This window comes from Natrix helvetica (genome assembly GCF_964273705.1).
Source record: "Natrix helvetica genome assembly, chromosome: Z".
NCBI classification, from domain to species: Eukaryota; Metazoa; Chordata; class Lepidosauria; order Squamata; family Natricidae; genus Natrix; species Natrix helvetica.
In genome coordinates this window covers 108,238,372-108,258,055 of record NC_138554.1, presented here as the reverse complement: position 1 = coordinate 108,258,055, position 19,684 = coordinate 108,238,372, and the positions used below count along the sequence as shown (strand labels likewise).

The following is a 19,684-nucleotide window of genomic DNA, read 5'->3' as shown; positions in this document are numbered from 1 at the left end:
AGGTACCCTGAGCCTAAGCCTTGGAGCGCTTTAAAGATGATAATTAGTACCTTGAATCGCACCCGGAAAGCAACCGGCAACTAGTGCAGGCCACCTAAAAGGGGTGTAAAATGGGAACACCTAGGTACCCCCATGATAACCTGTTTATGTAGCAAGTAGTAGAAAAAAACCAAAAGAAACATACGTTAAGATAAACAGCAGTTTGCACAGATTTTCTTTTTTTCTTTTAATTTGTTATTTTCATAGATAGCCTTTTCAGGAGAAAATTTCTAGCTCTTGGAGCAGACTATCGGGGCTTTGGTACTGCCGAAGGTTCTTAGTTCTTCCCTGAAGTGTGCTGTGGCCAATTTGGAGCCTCCGCTTTTGCACGCTTCCTGTGGCCTTATCGAGCTGCCGCCTATCTCCAGAAGCAAATCTCCATCTGGAATGGTGCATCTGACCTTAGCATGGGTTGCCGGCTAGGTCTCCCCTTCCCAGGAAGACACAGCGGAGCAGCCTTGGAGCCTTTGGACGCCTTAGGTCATTCTCCAGCATCTAAAAGAATGCAGATCTGCTGGCGCTTTGAATCCTCTTGATTCGTGCTTTATTGGACTTGCTTGCCCTTCAGCCAGTGTTGCAGAAGCTCCATTCTTGCTCATCCAGCTTCTCCCATTCGGCAGCGCCCACTGGGGGGCACCTTCGCCAGCCCCCTTTTCCCTTGGAAGCAGCAGAAAACATCTTTCCTGGACCTTCCAAGATGGCAGATCGCAATGCGGCCGATGAGATTAAGCAAGCAGGTCCTTCCACCAACAAGTGCAGCACACCTGCTCCTGCTCGCAAGGGTACAGATACTGGGCAAGCCCCCAAGGCGAGGAAGGCCTGCAACAAGAAGGGGTCCAAGACATCGGATAGAGAGGCTGAGAGACGCCAGAGGATCCTGGAAAAGCAATTTGCGAAGGCCCAAAGGCTAGCCAGGGAACCTATCCCTTCTGAAGTGGATTCTGCAGGCCCCTCCTGCTTGTATTTCCAGCGGGATATCTCTCTATCCCTTGTGGATGAGGGGTTGCAAGACTTATCCCCGGATTGTTCAAGGGGGACCCCTGGATCACCTGATCCTTCCTTCATAGATGACCTAGGTCTGTTTGCATGTGCTCTTCCGGAGGAAATATAACCACAGGCGTCTACCAGCTGGCAAGCTCCCGAACCCTGGCCATGTCCAGAGCAGCGGGATCCCGGCGTCTAGAGGATTAGGGCCCGGATCTGTTTTCAGAAATGTGTGATGTTATCGCACAAGCTATTTCTCAGGTCATTGCTGAGGGCCTCCAGACTAAGAAACAGCACTCTGCTAAGCCAGGGCATTCTAGGTCTGTGACACAGATGCCTTCCCCTGGGGATAAGGACTAGGGGACCCATTCCCTCGATTCATTAGCAACCAGTGAGGAATCGGATTGGGACAAGGAAGAATAGGGAGACCAGGACATCGGAGGAGGAAAATCCTGTCCCCAACAAGCCTGTCTTTTCGGGTCATTTCAAGCCTTTGATGTTCAAAGCCATACTAAACAAAGCTAGGACATAGACTCAAATGGGCACTCGGTACAAAAGAGACCACTGGATCTAAAGATCCGAGTGAAAGTCTCTTCAAGGAATTCACCCCTACCCAGGATCTGGTCCCAGCACCACAATTATTTGTGGATGTTATCCATTGCCAATGGGCGCAGCCGGGTTCCCAGGCCAATCCCGGGGGGGGGGGGGATAAAAAGGTTTACTCTATGGAAAACAACTTAGACGAACTCCTAAAACTTCCTCTAGTGGATGATCCCATAGCCTCCTTGACCTCTAATTCCATCCTTCCTGCAGATATCTTGGAAGGGCTCAAGGCAGAGGATAAGAGAGCAGAGTAAGCCTACCATAAAATGCAGCAGGCCACTGCTTGAGCCATTAAGGCATCTTCTTCCGCCTCAATTTTCACCAGGGCATCCCTCCTTTGGCTACATAAATTATAGACTAGGTTCTGGGCCAAGAACAGGAGACTGCGCCAAGACTTTAATAAAATCATAGCAACTGTCAAATACTCGGCAGATGCTTCCCTCAGTGCTGCCAATTTTGCTTCGATGGCTCTGGCATCCAATGTCACCTCGCACAGGCTTCTTTGGCTTCGCCCTTGGCATGCTGACATGAAATCGAAGTGGAAGCTGGCCACAGCTCCATTTAAGGGTGGAAAGCTTTTGGGGGACTCATTAGAAAAGGTCCTGGTGGAAACCAAGGACAAATGCAAGGAAGAATTTTTCCTACGGCCATCGGCAGCCCTTTCGGCCCCTCGACTTGCTAGCCAGTGCCCCCAGTTTCCAGAGGTCCTAACCCCAATCTCAGGATCGCTCCCAGGATAAATCTACCTTTCGTGACAAGGGCAGACATCAACCGGCCAACCGTTGGCCCTTTCGGGGGGTTATTCCAATCGCCCCTACCGAAAGAACAATTGACTACCATCAGTCTCCTCCCATTGGAGACTGTCTACAGCTATATGCCAGCCAATGGCAGATGATTACCTCGGATGTGTGGGTTCTGAAAAAGATATGACACGGCCTGACCCTGGAATTCCTTTCTCCTCCTCCCCGGACATTCGTCCATTGACCAGTTCCCATATCCCCCCTCAGAAGGAACCATGCAGACCGAAATTCAACATCTATTAAACATACAGGCCATAGAACAGGTTCACCTAGGCCAGGAAAGGTGGGGTTTTTACTCCATTCTCTGTCTCATTCCCAAGAACTCGGGTGAGGTGGGATGGAGAGCCATATTAGACCTGAAAAAGCTCAATCTCCATCTGGCTTACAAATGCTTCAAGATGCAATCCCTCCAGACAATCCTGGGTTGCATCAGGAAAGGCGATCTATTAACATCAAGAGACTTGAAGGAGACGTATCTTAATGTCCCCCATTCATCCGCTCAATGGAAATTCCTGTGATTTCACTATGCAAACAGACATTACCAATACAAAGCCCTGCCGTTTGGCCTATCATCGGCCCCCAGGACTTTCATAAAGTTTCTGGCTGCTGTAACAGCACACCTCTGCTCTCAGCCAATGAGACTCCAGTGCTGTCTGGATGACATTTTCATCCAGGCATCGTCCACCAATCATGCTCTCCGTGACCTCAACATCACCATTCACACTTTACAGAGACACTGGGTCTCTGTCAACCTAGAAAAAAGCCACCTGACACTCGCCAGACTCCTCCACCTGGGTGCGGTCATCGACACATCAAACTGCAGAGTGTTCTTCTCACAGGACTGTCTAGACAGCATCCGGTCCCTCACGCAACAAGTTCAAGTGTCTAGGTCGGTCTCAATCGTGACTGTCCCAATTATTGGGAAAGATGATACCGTGTATTACCATGGTTCCTTGTGCACGTCTGCACACGAGGGAACTCAAGTGTTTTCCAGTAGAGTAGAGGGAGGGGTCACGCGAGGGTTTAACACAGCCTGATCGGTCCATTAGACTGAGAGAAAACTTCTTAACCTTCTGTCTCTCCTATTAGTTCCCAGTTTCCTCTCAGTCTTTTGGTCCAAGCACTGTGTTTTGGTTCTCTAGACAGGAAAATTGGCTAATTTCGACTAAAGCAACTAGATAAGGTAAATTTGGACATAAATTTGATCAATTGGATATTCTAAATTTAAATTGGTGGCTGCGCCCAAACGGAAGGTCTCGTACCTGTCCTGAGCGGCCAGGGAGAGCCCCGTGGGGCGTTCTCTCTCCCTTCCCATGGGCCGGGTGCCCTGGACATATTCCCGGGTGTGCGGCTGTGCCGGGCGACCACTGCAGCCACAGGAGCCGGGAAAACGCCGCCCGCAACGTTCTAATCGTGATGGGGCCGGATATAAGCCACAACACCACCGAAGAGCGCCAAAAGCCCGCTCGGCTGCGCGCAGCCCTCCGAACGCGTGTATCGCGCCAGTCTCCCTTCCAGAGCCGCGTGCGCTCTGCAAACGGCCCCAGCGTTCTGGCAAGGTGTGAGGGCGGGCCGCGGGTCCTTAAACAAAACAAACTGCAGCCGCCTGAAAACTTAGAGATCGGGCGAGAGGCTCCGGCGGCCATTTTAGGAGCCCCCAATTGCATCGGGCCGGCGAAACTCTACAGCGTCCTGCACACGCGGAGCTGAGGCGAGCACAGACGGTCCAAGGGCCTCGCCAGCACCAGCGGATAGGCCCAGACAGGTGGGCTTACCTCACCACAAGCAGGAGACCTGCACGAGGCCCAAGGCGGTGAGCACGTGAGTGGGGCGATGGTTGCGCATGCTGAACCGGCGCAGGCCGCTCCTGCCCTGGCCCCAGAAGAAAGGGAGGCCCATCCTGACCAAGCAAGGGCAGGCATTCTTCCTCTAGGCCTCTGGCAGCCCAGAGGCCGTCTAGGGCAACAGAGAGGGACGAACAGAGGCACCAGAGGGCATTGGAAAGAACCATCACCAGGGCGGAGAAACAGCCCTTGGCTGCCAGGCCCAAATCCAGGTCTAGATCTCCATTTGGGTCCACCCAAGATCCTTAACCCTCTCCTCGGAGAGGTTTCAGCCCTTCGTCTCCCTCGGTGTCCCTGCCCAGGTTGTATCAAAGCCCCAGGAGAACTGATTCTCCTTCCCCGCCAGGGTCTCCCAATCCTGTTGAGGCAAAGATAGCAGACCCTCTGGAAGGTTCCTCCAGGCACTTTCAGTCATCCAGGGGTCGGGCCCCTCGGGACCCAGATCAGTACCAAGACAACCTGGGGGATTCACTTTCCTGAAAACATTAGGAGACTTATTTCGAGAGCTGCTATTGGGCCCTAATCTACCCGGTGCCCCAATGGCTCCACCTGACCGCCTGGCTATTGAACCGAAGCTTCTGAGGAAGGCTAGACTCTCTTCTGGGGTGATAGCGACTATTGAGGCATCCAGACGACCCTCCACCACCAGGATCTACAATGCTACCTGGGTGGTCTTTGCAAAATGGTGCGCTACTGTAGATCTAAACCCCTCCATGGCCACGATTCCTAATGTCTTAGTTCCTGCAGAAGGGGTTGGAGGACGGCCTGTCCCATAATACTCTACGGCGACAGGTAGCCACCCTAGCCACGGTGTTAGGAGGGGAGGGATCCCACACTCTATCCCATTGACCCCTCATAAAGCGCTTCCTCAAAGGGGCGGCGAATCTTAGGCCTCCTTCAGTGCATAGATTCCTGACCTGGGACCTCCCTTTGGTCCTTAGGGCTCTCACAGGAGCTCCATTTGAACCTCTCCGTACAGTCCATCTATGTCTGCTCACCTTTAAGGTGGCCTTTCTGGTAGCCGTAACCTCGGCCAGACATATATCGGAGTTGGGCGCCCTCTCGTCCCGGGATGATCTCTGTATTTTTCATCAGGACAGGGTAATCCTTCGTCTTGACCCCACCTTTTTGCTGAAGGTGAATACTCCTTGTCATAGAGCCCAAGAGATCATTTTACCTAACTTTTGCCTGAGTCCCTCGCACGAGCGGGAACGCCTCTGGCACAGGTTGGACGTCCGGCACGCCCTCTGCATATACCTTAGACGGACGGAAGGGACGCGTAAGACAGAGGCACTCTTTGTGTCTTTCCAACCGGGATCTCTGGGGAAGAAGGTTTCCTCCGCCACCATTCGCAGGTGGCTACGACGGGCAATGGTGGCAGCTTACGACGCTGCGGGTCAGGTTCCCCCTACGGGCATTATGGCCAACTCCACTCGTAACGCCGCAGCTACGGCGGCCTGGGCCACCAGGCCTCCGTTTGAGGAAATCTGTAGGGCGGCCACTTGGGCCTCACCGACCCCTTTCATTCGCCATTACTGACTAGACGTTTACGCCTCGGCTGAGGCGTCCTTTGGCCGGAGGGTCCTTCAGCGGGTGGCAGCCGATCCTCCCCCTGGGCCCCAGTCTTCCCTCCCTGGGACGTAGCTTAGGTATGTCCCTCGCGTGACCCCTCCCTCTATTCTACTGGAAAAAGAACGTTGGTCTTCCCTGAATGTGTCTTTTAAGTAGAGTAGAGGGAGGAGTCACATCCCACCCTGGCTAGTTAGACAGGGACTGGGTGGGGGAGGAACTGGTGACCCCGGGGCTTGTCCCTTCTTGTTTTTGACTTTCAGATGCAGACTGTCAACATCGAAACTGGGAATCAATAGGAGAGACAGAAGGTTAAGAGGTTTCCTCTCAGTCTAATGGACCAATCAGGCTGCGTTAAACCCTCGCGTGACCCCTCCCTCTACTCTACTTAATAGACACGTTCAAACTGGTTGGAACTGAAAGCCGCCAGACTCGCCCTCTGCCACTTCCGGAAAGACATTGAGGGTCAAGCGTGTTGTTGCTGATGGACATCATTGCAACCAAGGCACACATCAACCGCCAGGGCGGGACTCGATCCAGGGCACTCATGGCGGAGGTGGAGACCTTGGGGAGATGGGCTGAACGTCACCTCAAATCCCTGAGGGCAGATCACATCTCAGGGTAAGACAATGTTATACTGGACTGGCTGAGCAGGACCACCATAAACAACTCGGAGTGACGCCTGCATCCTAATCTATTCCACCCACTATCTCAGACTTTTGGCCCTCCTGTGGTCGATCTCTTCACCAGTCTAGCCAGTGCTCAACTCCCTCAATTCTTCACTCGCTTCCAGTCTCCTTAGGCAGAGGGGATAGATGCCCTTCACTGCTGATGGCCTCCAGGCCTTCTTTATGCCTTCCTGCCTCTTCCTCTGATACCTCAAGTCATCAGGAAGATTCTGGCAGAGGAGGGAGAGGTCCTTGCGGTCTCTCCTCATTGGTCCTGGAAATCCTGGTACAAGGACCTTTTCAGCCCTCGGTGGTGAAACCTTGGAGGATACCTCAGGACCTGATCTCCCTCAGCCAGGAGGCCATCATACATCTTGCACCCCAATGGCTCCAGCTGGCTGTATGTTACTTAAGGGTGACCTAGTGAGGCAGGGCAATCTTTCTGGCAGGGTCATTCACACCATCCAAGCAGCCAGGCAGGCATCCACCATACAAATATATGATGCAACTTGGGCTACCTTTTCTACTTGGTGCCGTTTACATCATATTGACAGTTACAGTGTCAATCCCATCAATTTCCAACCTAGAATCTTGTGGTTGTTTTGCAGGCCCTGACTTCGGCTCCCTTTGAGCCACTACGGCAGTTGGAAACTGCTGCGCGGTGTTTTGTTGCCACATGCGCGGCCGCGCACCCGCGCAGCTTAGAGGGAACATTGATGGTTGCACGCTTGCATCAAGCTGGCCTATGAACATCAAGCCCTTCTAGTTCCAGCCCGTATAACTGCACACTCCACTAGGAGTGTCGCAACCATGGCAGCATAGGCGACCCAAGCATCCATTGATGATATATGCAGGGCAACTACTTGGACATCCCCTTCCCCGTTCATCAAGAACTACAAATAGATTCTTTTGCTGCAGCTGAGGCTTTGTTTGGAAGAAGAGTTTTGCAAAGGGTTGTTTCAACACCTCAAACCCTGGACAGGCTTTCTTCCCACCCTGGGACGTCATAGCTTGGGTATGTCCCATGCTTGGACTCTCCAAGCAGCACACAGGAGAATGGTCATTGGCTTATCTGAACTGTCGTTCTCTGGGTGTTGCGGAAAAGTCCAACCCCACCCAGAGGGTTTGCAATGGGTCCAAGGTTCGGCAACAGCAGAATCGAGTTCTCCAACTTCACCACATCCTTCAGAGACTCACGCCTTTGTTTAAAACTGACCTCAATAAGGAGCAGCAGGCGTAGCCAAAGAAAATTGAACTCAGTCCTTGGGCATATAGACTAAACCTAACACATGTTTGGACTCTCCCGCAGTGTCCAGAGAACGACCGTTCAGGTAAGCCAATGGTTATTCCAGTATAATTCTGAAACGTCTTGAGCAATTTTAGCCAACTTGGTACACCCTCTAGAGAAAAATACTGGGAATAGATACCCCTAACAGCCTTCAGTGTGTGTTTGTGTGTGTGTGTTCTATTAGGATACAGCCTATTATGCTGTACTGCCGTACTGGATTCTACTGCACAGCGCAGTGGAATTGCCATGGTAACAGCTTCACAGTACTCCACAAGGGGGCTCCCTCTGGTAAAGGGGAAAATCCAACATTAGAAATTATGTTTGGTCTGGATATTTCCTCCCTATAAATAAATACTAATTAAATGTAATTCATTTAAAATGAAATAGCTTGATCACGATTTGCATATGCTTATGTACTATTCCTGTTTGTAAAAATTAATATTAGATAATTGTTAAACTGTTCCTTAATGGGAGAGCTGATCCAGAAATCAACGGCATTTGATACTTTGCTATTTCTTAGCCTTATTTGCTTTGTGACTCCTGGGTGAATACTTGTTGCTACATCTTTTAAATTTAATGTGGTTTAAAATATTACCAAGATGATAGGGATTCTTAACTTTTTTTCTGTTTATTTTATGCATTATACAAGAATTCAATATATTTATGCTGTTTGATTTCCTACATTCTTCTTTCTTTTCCTTTCTTTGTATTGCTTCTTATTCCCTCCTATTGCCACTACATCTATGCTGGATCATTTAATATAGTTATAAGAAAGAGCAAAAGAGCAAAAATAATTCAGTTTATAAAAGGGCTACCATGCTTCACTGTGTTTCTTTGTTGGGATAACAATGTGATTGTGCTTATTTGTTTTAAGTTTACACGTCCTTTTATTATCTGCAGAAAGCAAAATATTGAAGTACTTTTGTTGGAGCTATCTTGCTATAGGTATCAGTGTAGGTAATTGCGGTTTGGCATACATAGGTATTGCACATGCTTATTTGTAATAAACATAGATAGAGGAATTTAAGAGAAGGTCATGATGATTTTATTTGGAGAAATATGTACTTTTAACAACTATAAGATTACAAAGTGGGGTTTTTGTGTACTAAAACAATTTTATGTACTATTGTAAACAAAAATTATAAGCATGCTGATATGTAAAATATTTCTTTAGATACAAAGTTCTATTTAAACTGACTGCTTAGTTGTTAAAGTGCTGTAATTTAATTTTTGGGTTTATTATATGCTGGTGGATTTAATTTGATATCAAGCAGCTCCATATAATCTAATAATTATATTGAAGAATATAAATATACTAGATAAAAGGGATAATGTTACTTCATTTCTGTAATTTTCATAGATTTCCTCCCTCCCTCCCTCCCTCCCTCCCTTCCCTTGTGTATTTTTAAATCAATCATCTTTGTTTTGATTTTTTTCACATTTGTTTTTATTTATGTAGCTCAACTTGCCTTTGCAAGCCACCCTTTCAGGTTCACAGCTCTATAGGTGAAAAGTAGGAAATAAGATGAGATCCAGTATTTCTATTGCATAGTTTATTGTTAGGAATTATGAGGTTTAAATTATGATAAATTCTTAAGCATGCATTTGTATATGATTAAAGCAGTGTGATAGAGTTAAAATAAGGTACATACAATTGTAGAAATGACCTTTTTACAATTTTCTTTTGCTAGAGAAATTGATATTGAGTGACAAGAAGTATAAAACCAATTTTGTTGTATACATGATGTACAATGACAATAAAGGCTATTCTATGCTATAAAAATAGTAATCATCCTGTATATGGGACTATATGTGACCTTTAGAGCACCCCATCATAAGCAAAATGTCTATTGCTATGGCATAAATACAGTGTGATTTCTGTTCAGTCAAGTTGACAGTTGAAATGAATGTGTTTAGTCTCCGAAACCTCCTGTATCCATATCCGTGTAACTGCCACCAAAACACCTTGTCTCCAAAAGGGCTGTACATTTTTGATCCTGCCATTCAGAGAATATCATATCTCTAGAACATCTGTTGTGACTTCTGTAATGAAAACAGTTGTTTCCCCCTGCTTTAAGGAAATGTTTGAAAATGCTTTTAAATCAAAATGTAATATAATTAATTATTAAATAGTATTTGTTTGACTAACAAATTGGTGGTGCAATAAAGAATAAGTGCCAGATTATATTCGTTGGTTTCCATTCATTTAGACACCTAGCTGTTGGGCAGAAGAGGTATTAGAAAAGAGATCACATCAGCGTTCGGCTTCATGGGGCAGCGCTGATCAACTAAAAGAAGTAAGTGTTTAACAACTTGGCAAAGAGTAGCAATCCTTCATTTCTCACCATTAACACTAACTGCAGTTTATTTATTGTGCTGATTTTGTGGAGGTGCACTCATACCGCTGCTTTCAGTCACAAGCTGCTTGTTTTAGGATTTATGTAAATGGTACAATGAATATTGGGTAGTCAAAGTAGATATCTGGTAAGATTGGCACATAGGCAGTATTTCACTGTCAGATGTTAGCCAATGCATTCATGGATGTATGATAAATCAGTTTACTGGTATAGGTTTTCATTAACAGTATCTGTCAGGCAGTGTTAGGCTTCAGAGTTTAGTGACTGTTATTTAGAGAATAGATTTCCTGTTGTTTTGCTGCAACTCTGGCTGGCATCTTCAAAGGCAAAGTGGTTTGCTATGCCAATTTGATTTAGAGACAACTTTGTCTCTGATGATGCCAACCCCAGTTGCGGGTGAAATATCAGGAAATCTGTTCTTTTGACCACTTTCATTAATTCTGAAGTCCAACATTACCTGACCAAAAAACATTCTTTTGGTTATTGGCTGATAACAATTAACATTAGAATTCAATTAATGTTTATCAGCCTGAAACTGGAAGCCTATTTCATTTATTTTCATTATGATGTCTTGAAATTGGAGGAGTTAAAAAGAAACAATAGCTCATGGTATAAGATCCAAGATCAGACGATAGTGTCCATTTAAACTGCTAAATAGATTCAAAGCTATAATTGTAGAATGGTAGTAAAATTGAAAGGATTATGTGCAAGGCCATGGAATATATGCTGATTTTGTTTCCTTTAGTTAATTTAAATGCCTATTCAAAAAATACAATTTTTCTGGAACCAAGATTGTGATGGTTCACCCTGTTTAGTTGGTTGTTGCTACCTGGTTATTTTGAAATTAATTTCAATGAGTTATATTAATATACATATGAAAATGAACAGTAGCTGTCGTTTTCTTCTACTAAGATAATTTTGATCCTTGTTAGAGAATAGTAAGCAGGTATATTTCAAAATATACTGTGTTCTGCATGAGAATATAGTACTGTGAGTATATTTTTTGTGGGGTGGATGTTTGGTAAAAGAAAACAGATTCAAAACTTTGGAAAAAAATAAGTGGTTGATAAGGTAGGTAAAAGCTCTGAATCATTTTATTGCATTAATTTGTGATACTGAAATAAAATATGACTTATTCTCAAATCATTTCTTTTCAGGAATAAGTTAAATTGAATTCAGACCATTATTAACTGTTTAAAGAGCGGATTACTATGAATTTTAAGGAACAAACTAATTTGCAACACATGCTTGTCTTCAAAATATGATATTGTTGTTTTGTAGTCTATTACTTAAAGAAGTATCCCCTACTCTTTTATGTCTCTTGTTCTCTCTTTTATTTGATTTTGTTTCTTTTTCCCATCAGATTGCCAAACTGAGGCAGCAGCTCCAGCGCAGTAAACAGAGTAGTCGTCACAATAAAGAAAAGGAACGTCAGTCACCTCTCCATGGTAACCATATAGCAATCAGTCAGACTCAGGTAAGCACACTACTGGATTGTTCACACAGAATTTTTACACCACGAAATTAGAAGTAATGTATTTTTAAGTTCTGAATTCCTGACTGCCAACTAAAAATACTTTATTTTTGTACAGTGCAATCAAGCAACAAATAAAACTGGGAACAACTATTAAGAAATCTCTAGAAGCTATTAAACATGTAACTGATATTTGAGTAAAGTTTTGAGATAGTTAGAAATGAGCTTTAGGCTAACATGCATCCTCTATCTGAATCTATCCTAAGTTACTTACTAAAATCACCCAATGAGTTCTTTTATATCCATTATCAAGTATATTTTTCTGCTTTATATTCCTGTAGAATTGTGATCTTCAGTGTCTTTGTCATTTCTTCATTAGCATGTATTTTTTTTTATTTAAAAGACTTGTATAGCTACCTATCTCAGGAATAACTGGGCAGCTCACTACAGATGAAAAGGTTTTAAAAGATCCTTTTTATATGGATAATGTGACCATGTTATTGTTGAAAATCTTTTAGAATTTTTATAAAATACAACTTTTATTGAGTGTTTGTTTCAAATAATATATTCAGATAATGTAACTATGTCAACAAAGTCACAGTGATAATTTGAGTTACTGATACTGCCCTTTTCATGCTACTTATTCGTAGATATCTACAATTCTGATTTGATGGTGGTATAACTAGAAATATGTTATGACTGATTACTAGATAGATTGGTTTTTGTCTTTTCCACTTTGATTTATATATGTGTAACATAGCAGATAATACTGAAGTATCATAGTTGTTGAAAACTCATGAATTATTTTCTATTTTACTGTAGAGATATAACTGAATTTTACTCTGCCCCAAAGGAGCTTTTTTTTCAGGAGGCAACTGGACTTTCTAGTGTTTTTATTTGAAGGTGTTTTCCTTCTCATCAAGAAGCTGCTTCAGCTCTGACAGGATAGTGGGGAATGGAAGGATTTATATTCCTTGCAGACAGCTTGTCATTTGCATCCTTTTAGAGGGTCGTTGAAGGACCTGGAGGTCTATCTGTGTCCTCAGAGTCACCTGAATTGTTGTGCTGGTTCCTGTAGGCTGCAGTTTTTCCTCTGGGAATCCATTCTACTCCACACCATCCAAAGGGTGTTCATTTGGGATGAACAGCCTTTGAATGGTGTGGGAGTAGGAATGGGTGCCAACCAGCCCCAGGGCTGTGTGCCTCTGAGCTCCTTCTACAAGACTGCGGAGCCACATTTTAACTCCTTTGCAAGAGTCTGGGAGAGTGGAGGCCTGTCTTACCTCAGAGGGAAGGATATTACACAGGTAAGGGCAATAGTAGAAAAGGCGCTCTTCCTAAATCCTGCCAGTTGAAATTCTTTAACTTACTGGGTCTACAACATGCTTTTCCTCTCTGACCCAGTGAGACAGGACAATATAATGGGACAAAGATGGTTCTATAGGCAGCCTGACCCCATGGGATGTAGGGCTTTTATGTCATAACACCTTGAAATGCATCCAGAAATAACCTGGCACTCAATGCATATTCACAGAGCAAAGATATTACATATGCCTTTCTTTGCTCATGTGGTCACATTCTGCACCAGCTAAATCTTCCAGATACTTTTCAAAAGTAGTACCATGTACACCGTGTGCACAAATATTAGGCAAGTGAATATTTTAACTATATTATCATTTTTATGCATATTTTCCATCTCCACACTGTATAAACCTAAATGCTTAGTGGATATAAGTATATCAGGTGGTGTGTTTTTTGTGTAATGAGGGAGGGTGTGATCTAAGGGGATCAACATCCTATATCAAGGTGGGCATAATTATTAGGCTTCTTTTCCTCAGGCAAAACAGGCCAAAAAATAGATTTAACTGACTGAAAAGTCAAAAATTGTAAAAAGTATTTCAGAGGGATGCAGCACTCTTGAAAATGGTAAGATATTGGGCCCGATCACAGAACCATCAAATGTTTTGTTTCAAACAGTCAACTGGGTCACAAGAAATGTATTGAGAAAAAAAGATTCACATTAACTGCCGAAGATTTGAGAAGAATCAAATGTGAAGCTACCAGGAATCCATTATCCTCCAGTGCTGTCATATTCCAGAACTGTAACCTACATGGAGTGCCCAGAAGTACAAGGTGTTCAGTGCTCAGAGACATGGCCAAGGTAAGGAAGGCTACAACCTGACCACCATTGAACAAGACACATAAGTTGAAATGGCAACACTAGGCCAAGAAATATCTGAAGACAGATTTTTTTCAAAGGTTTATGGACTGATAAGATGAGAGTGACTTGATGGACCAGATGAATGGGCCCGTTGCTGGATCAGTAATGAGCACAGAGCCCTACTTCAACTCAGACCCCAGCAAACTGGAGGTGGGGTACCTTTGACGATGGACTCAAAATCAACTCCCAAACCTACTGCCAGGTTTCTTCAAGCAATGATACAGGAAAAAGTCTGAATCTTTCAAGATCATGATTGTTATGCAGGACAATACTCCATTACATTCATCGAAGTACTCCACTGTGTGGCTAATCAGTAAAAGCCTTAAATATGAAATAATGACATGGCCCCATTCCTCACCTGACCTACACCCTATTGAGAGCTGGTGGGCCCTTCTTAAACAGGACATTTACTGTGAAGGAAAACAGTGCATCTCTCTGAACAGTGTCTGGGAGGCTGTGGTTGCTGCTGCACAAAAAGTTTGTCGTCAACAGATCAATAAACTGACATTCCGTGAATGGAAGGTTTATGACTGTTATTAAAAAGAATGGTGGCTATATTGGTCACTGATGTTTTTTGTGAACTGTAAGAAATGTTTATTTGTTCATTTTGAGTTGTTTGTTTATTATTCTCACTTTAACAGATGCAAATAAACGAGTGAGATAGGCAAATTTTCATTTTTCATTTTTCATTTAGTTGCATAATAATTTTGTACATTAATAGTTGCCCAATAATTGTACACACATAGATATTCTACTAAGAAAGCTATCATCTCACTTTTACTTTCTTAAATATTCAGGTTTGAGGTTTATTAACATTTTGGATTGACCGAGATCACTGTAGTTGTTCAATAGTAAAATCAATCCTCCAAAACACAACTTGCCTAATAATTGTGCACAGAGTGTACAGTGCATTGCAATAATACAGTCAGGAGATGACCAAGTCATTAGTGCCTGAATGAGAGTTTTCCTAACCAGGAAAGAATGCAACTGGCACATAACATGAATTATTGGTGTTCCTTTCCCATTGAAATGAAGATTCTTAATAGTTTACAATTACAGTTTGAAACAACTTTGGTAAAAACTCAACTGTCTGATAATTAGGGCAAGGGATTTAAAAATTACATTTTCAAATTATGTAAGTGAAATTACAAAGATAAAACATCAGACTGGTTTACTAGTTGTAGATCAGCGAATTGCATTCTGTAGTTCAGCATTAGACACTTAAAAAAACAGTCCCTTTTTTCTTAATGAATTGCTGTAACAGTCTCTAGGTTTGGTGATATAGGTGAGCCAGGTGGAATTGGTCTGTTGTGCTATATTGTGTACGTTTGTTGAAATATCATTACATTACTATCACTTCCATTATTATTGCTATTATTGGTTCATTTAATATTATTAGTGTTATTCTTTCTCTACTTATTTTATATAATACTTTGGTCAACTCATGGTGGAGAACATACCTAATTGTTCTGTCTCCTATTTCCCTTAATAACAATCCTGTGAAGGACTATACAGTACATACAGTATGTCTTCAATATATGCATGGGATTTATGTAGTGTTTTTGTTGCTATCCATATCATACCATAATTTGTCCATGTTCATATGATACCAATTTTTCTGATACCACAGATCAGTGTTTCTCAACCTTGAAAACCTTTCAATGTGGACTTCAGTTGCCAGAATTCTTCAGCCAAAATAAATTTCAGAACTCCCCAGCCAGCATATCTTAAAATTGCTAAGGTTGAGAAACACTGCCATAGGATAATTAATTGAAGTAATAGGGTATAGCATTGTGCTGCTAATTCTGTATAAGAAACAAGATAGGATATTTTTCTTTCTTCAATTTAATCCTTTCCATCTGAAATTTGCATCAGGTTAAATGACTTTGCATTTAAAAATGAATGTGTATCACTTCAAATAAGTACAGAACTCAGTTTCTTATCTGTTGGAGTCTCTAGCTATATCTTTTAAGCTAATTGAACATACATTTCACTTGTTTTAAAGGCTTCTATCTCAAGATCAGTACCTATGCCACTGTCAAATATTTCAGTGCCAAAATCAACAGTCTCACATGTGCCGTACAATGTAGAAGGAATAAGTCCTGAATTAGAAAAAGTATTCATCAGAGATAACAGTGGAAAGGAGGAAGCATCAAAGGTAAGGGAATGCTGTGAGTGGCTATTATAAAATACATGTTCTAGGAATGTTATTTATTAATTTAGTTTTATTTTTCTAGTCATACATTCCAATCACATCTGACCAAGCATTTTATGTAATCGCAGTAATGAGATTTAAAACAATTTGAACTATGCATGTACCCAGGAACAACCACAATACATTTAGTCTCCATGACAGACAGCAGACCCCAAGGATCAGCTGAAGCAACTAGATCTTAATTGCTTTATGGAAAGTTAAAGGTCAACCTAATGCATTGACCTACCTTAAAAGCTAATTTTACATGAAAACTCTAGATAGTTTGCATATCCGTATGTATATGCAAGTGAGTACCATATTTTTCGAAGTATAAGACACATCTTGTTTCCTCAAAAAAGAGGCTGAAAATCTGGGTGCGTCTTATACATCGAATACAGCATTTTTTGCCTCCCGAAGCCCCGCCCCCTTCACCAAAATGGTCGTGCATACCCTTATGGAGGCTTTCAGAGAGCTGGGGGCTGGGAAGGGCAGAAATAAGCAAAAAATGGACCCTAACCCTCAAATGTTTAACCAAAATACTATGAAAAATGTGGGTTAGCTTATCCATGGGTGGGCATATACACAGGTATAAATGATAGACTGTTAAGAATCTTAGGCAATTCTATTCATTGTTTTACATTTTCTTTTTCAAGAAAATATGTTACAGAACAGAGTTATGTGTTATAATATCTGACAAAATTAAAAGATGATTGTTTGTTTTTCAAAAGTAGTATCTTATAAAGGTCATGTTGGTAATAGTTTGTTGCTGGAAGTTTAAAGCTGTTCAAAGACACTAAGCACTTCTATTCTGATCCGGCAGCTCAAGAGAAGAAACTATATTGATTTCACTTGGGTTTTCCATATCTTTAGAAGGTTGCTGGATTCTTTTTTAAATTTTGGAAATATTGGAAAAATCAAAACTGAAGATCTTTGTTGATATGGATGAAACTTTCTACTCTACAATACTTAATTTCAAAAGTACAGATAGTCTTCAACTTACAACTGTTAACGAATGTTTGAAATTATGATGATGCTGAAGGAAGGCAACTTAACAACCGACTATTGTAGCACCTTCATGGTCATATGATCAACATTCGGGCACATCGCAACCTTATGTTGCAACTTCCCCCTCTCATACTATGGGCCATAAAGCCTCATCTACCTAGGTCCAGCAGTGTACAGGCCTCCTACCCCTCCCTCCACTCTCAAGAAGTCTGGTCTTCTCCCTTCCCTTCCTGTTCCAAAACACTTTCCCAATCTGCACTGTTCCTCTGCAGACCAGTTTTGATCTGCAAGCCCTCTATCTTGCACTCCCAAGCACTTCCAGGCACCAGTCACAACCTACACTACCACTCCTGCACCCATCCCTGATTCATGCAAGGTTTCTTGGGCAAAACCACACATCTTTTCTAACTTGTGCAGCACCTCTTGTGCTCACCCATGTACCATTTCAATCCTGAGGCGCCCCCCCCCCCCATGACAACAGCAATTTATTTGTCTGCTGGCCTTGGCCTTGCAACTTCCTGCTGTCTTTCTCACTTAACTTTCTGCAAGCTTCCCAAAGCAAAAGAATTGGAGAAGATAGATAGGAAGCAAGAAAGAAAGAAAGGAACCAAGGCAGATTTCTCATGCTACCTGGCAGATTCTCACAAGGAAACTCAATGGAGAAGCTAGGAGGAGGTTGATACAGGTAGTCCTTGACTTACAATAGTTTATTTACTGACCATTCAAAGTTCCATAATACTGAAAATAGTGACTTATGACCATTTTTCACACTTATGACCATTGCAGCATCCCAGTGGTCACGTGATTTGCATTCAGATGCTTGACAACTGACTCATATTTATGATGGCTGCAGTGTTCAGGAGTATTTTTGCGACCTTCTGATAAGCAAAGTCAATAGAGAACCCAGATTCATTTAACAAACATGTTACTAATCTAGCAACCGCAGTGATTCATTTAACAAATGTGGCAACAAAAGTTGTAAAATGGGGAAAATTAACTTAACAAATTTTTCCCTTAACATACATTTTGGGTTCAATTATGGTCATACATTGAGGACTTCCTGTAGTTGCTTCAGCCTCCCCTGCTTTTCTGCCCAGAATAGATAGTTTTCTTATTAGTTGTAATCAGACAGATAAGATCCTGAAAAACAGGAAAAAGTTTGAATATCTTCATATGGTGGCAAATATGCCAGAAAATTGTTTGAAGAAAACTGGGATATCATAAATTATATTCCTGCTTTAGACATGAAGTTAATTGTGCGACTTTGGGTCAGTCACTCTCAGCCCTGAGAAGGAAATGCTTCTGAGATCCGCCAAAAATACTGAAATGACTTGTCACCAGAAATCAAGATCATGCGAAGTGTTGGTCCCGTTTTATAATACTTTGGTAAAACCACGCTTGGAATATTGTATCCTGTTTTGGTCGCCATGATATAAAATAAGATATTGAGACTCTATAAAGAGTACAGAGAAGAGCAGTAAAAATGATTAGAGGATTGGAGGCTAAAACCTATGAAGAACTGTTGCAAGAATTGGGTATGTCTAGTTTAATGAAAAGAAGGACTAGGGATGACATGATAGTCTTTCAATATCTACCATGTTTCTCTGAAAATACAACCTTTCCTGAAACTAAGGCCTTGCCACATTTTTCGCATGGGAAAAAATATAAGCCCTCCCCTGAAAATAAGCCCCCTGGCAACCCCCCTCCAGCCAGGCAGAGCACTGCTCACCGACCTAGCGGTATCCTGAAGGTGCCAAGCCGCGGGAGCCAGGTGGGAGAAAGGTGCTCACATTGCTTGCCGCCTTCGGGATACCGCTAGTTTGGGGACTGGCATTCTGCCTGGCCAGAGGGGACAGTTGCCAGGCGGCTGCTCCCTTGCGAGCGGGCTCCCGAAGAGCCAGGGACAGCCTCAGGGTTGGAGCAACCATGAGGTGACCACGCTTACGAGCAGCCGCCCAGCAAACCCCCTCTGCAGCCGGGCAGAGTGCCATTCACTGATCTAGGGGGTATCCCTTAGGCGCCAAGCCACGTGCCGCTCTGCTTGCTCCCCATCTCCCGCAGCTTGGCACATTCGGAATACCCTAGGTCAGTGCATGGAGCTCTGCCCGGCTGGAGAGGGTGGTTGCGCGAGGACCTGTTCCACCCCCAGCTCGCATGCCTCCCAGCCTCACCATGCCCTGGCCCAGCTCTCCCTGCAGGGCCAGGGCGCCACCACCGCTTTCGCCGCTGCCGCTGCACTCTAAGCATAACTTCTTCTCTGCTTCCAAACTCCGGAACTCGGCTTCCGATTCTTCCAGCAACGGCCGCTCTAGTAGTGCGCTCTATGGTTGCGGGCCCTATGGCAGCTGGAATAGGACTTTATATCTTTTACTTCTGCTCCAGCATGCTTGTATTGTTAAGACATTTAAACAAAGTGGAAAAATACAGAAAGATATTGAATACTGCCTTAGAAAAGAAATTTAACACTTATGCAAGGACACATAGTTAAGTAGTCCATAAACTTTCATAAAAGTTTATTTGAAATTAAAAAGATAATTATGATATAATTAATATAAGTCAATGATTTACAAACTGAGGGGAAAAGGCTTTTATAAATGTGTGGGTTATTGTGTTATTTTATGCTGTGAAGTAAGGACAA

The 19,684-nt window shown here is 43.2% G+C and overlaps 1 protein-coding gene across 3 annotated transcripts in view; it reads left to right on the top strand.

Annotated features, from left to right (window-relative positions):
* The window catches only part of GLCCI1 (glucocorticoid induced 1), a 50,337-nt gene that overhangs the window by 20,175 nt on the left and 10,478 nt on the right, over nt 1-19,684 (top strand). For all 3 annotated transcript variants that reach the window (XM_081932251.1, XM_081932250.1, XM_081932252.1), the window contains 3 exons: nt 10,006-10,092; nt 11,516-11,629; nt 15,853-16,005. In XM_081932251.1, the coding sequence (XP_081788377.1) occupies nt 10,006-10,092; nt 11,516-11,629; nt 15,853-16,005 (354 nt within the window). The remainder of the gene's footprint in view (nt 1-10,005; nt 10,093-11,515; nt 11,630-15,852; nt 16,006-19,684) is intronic.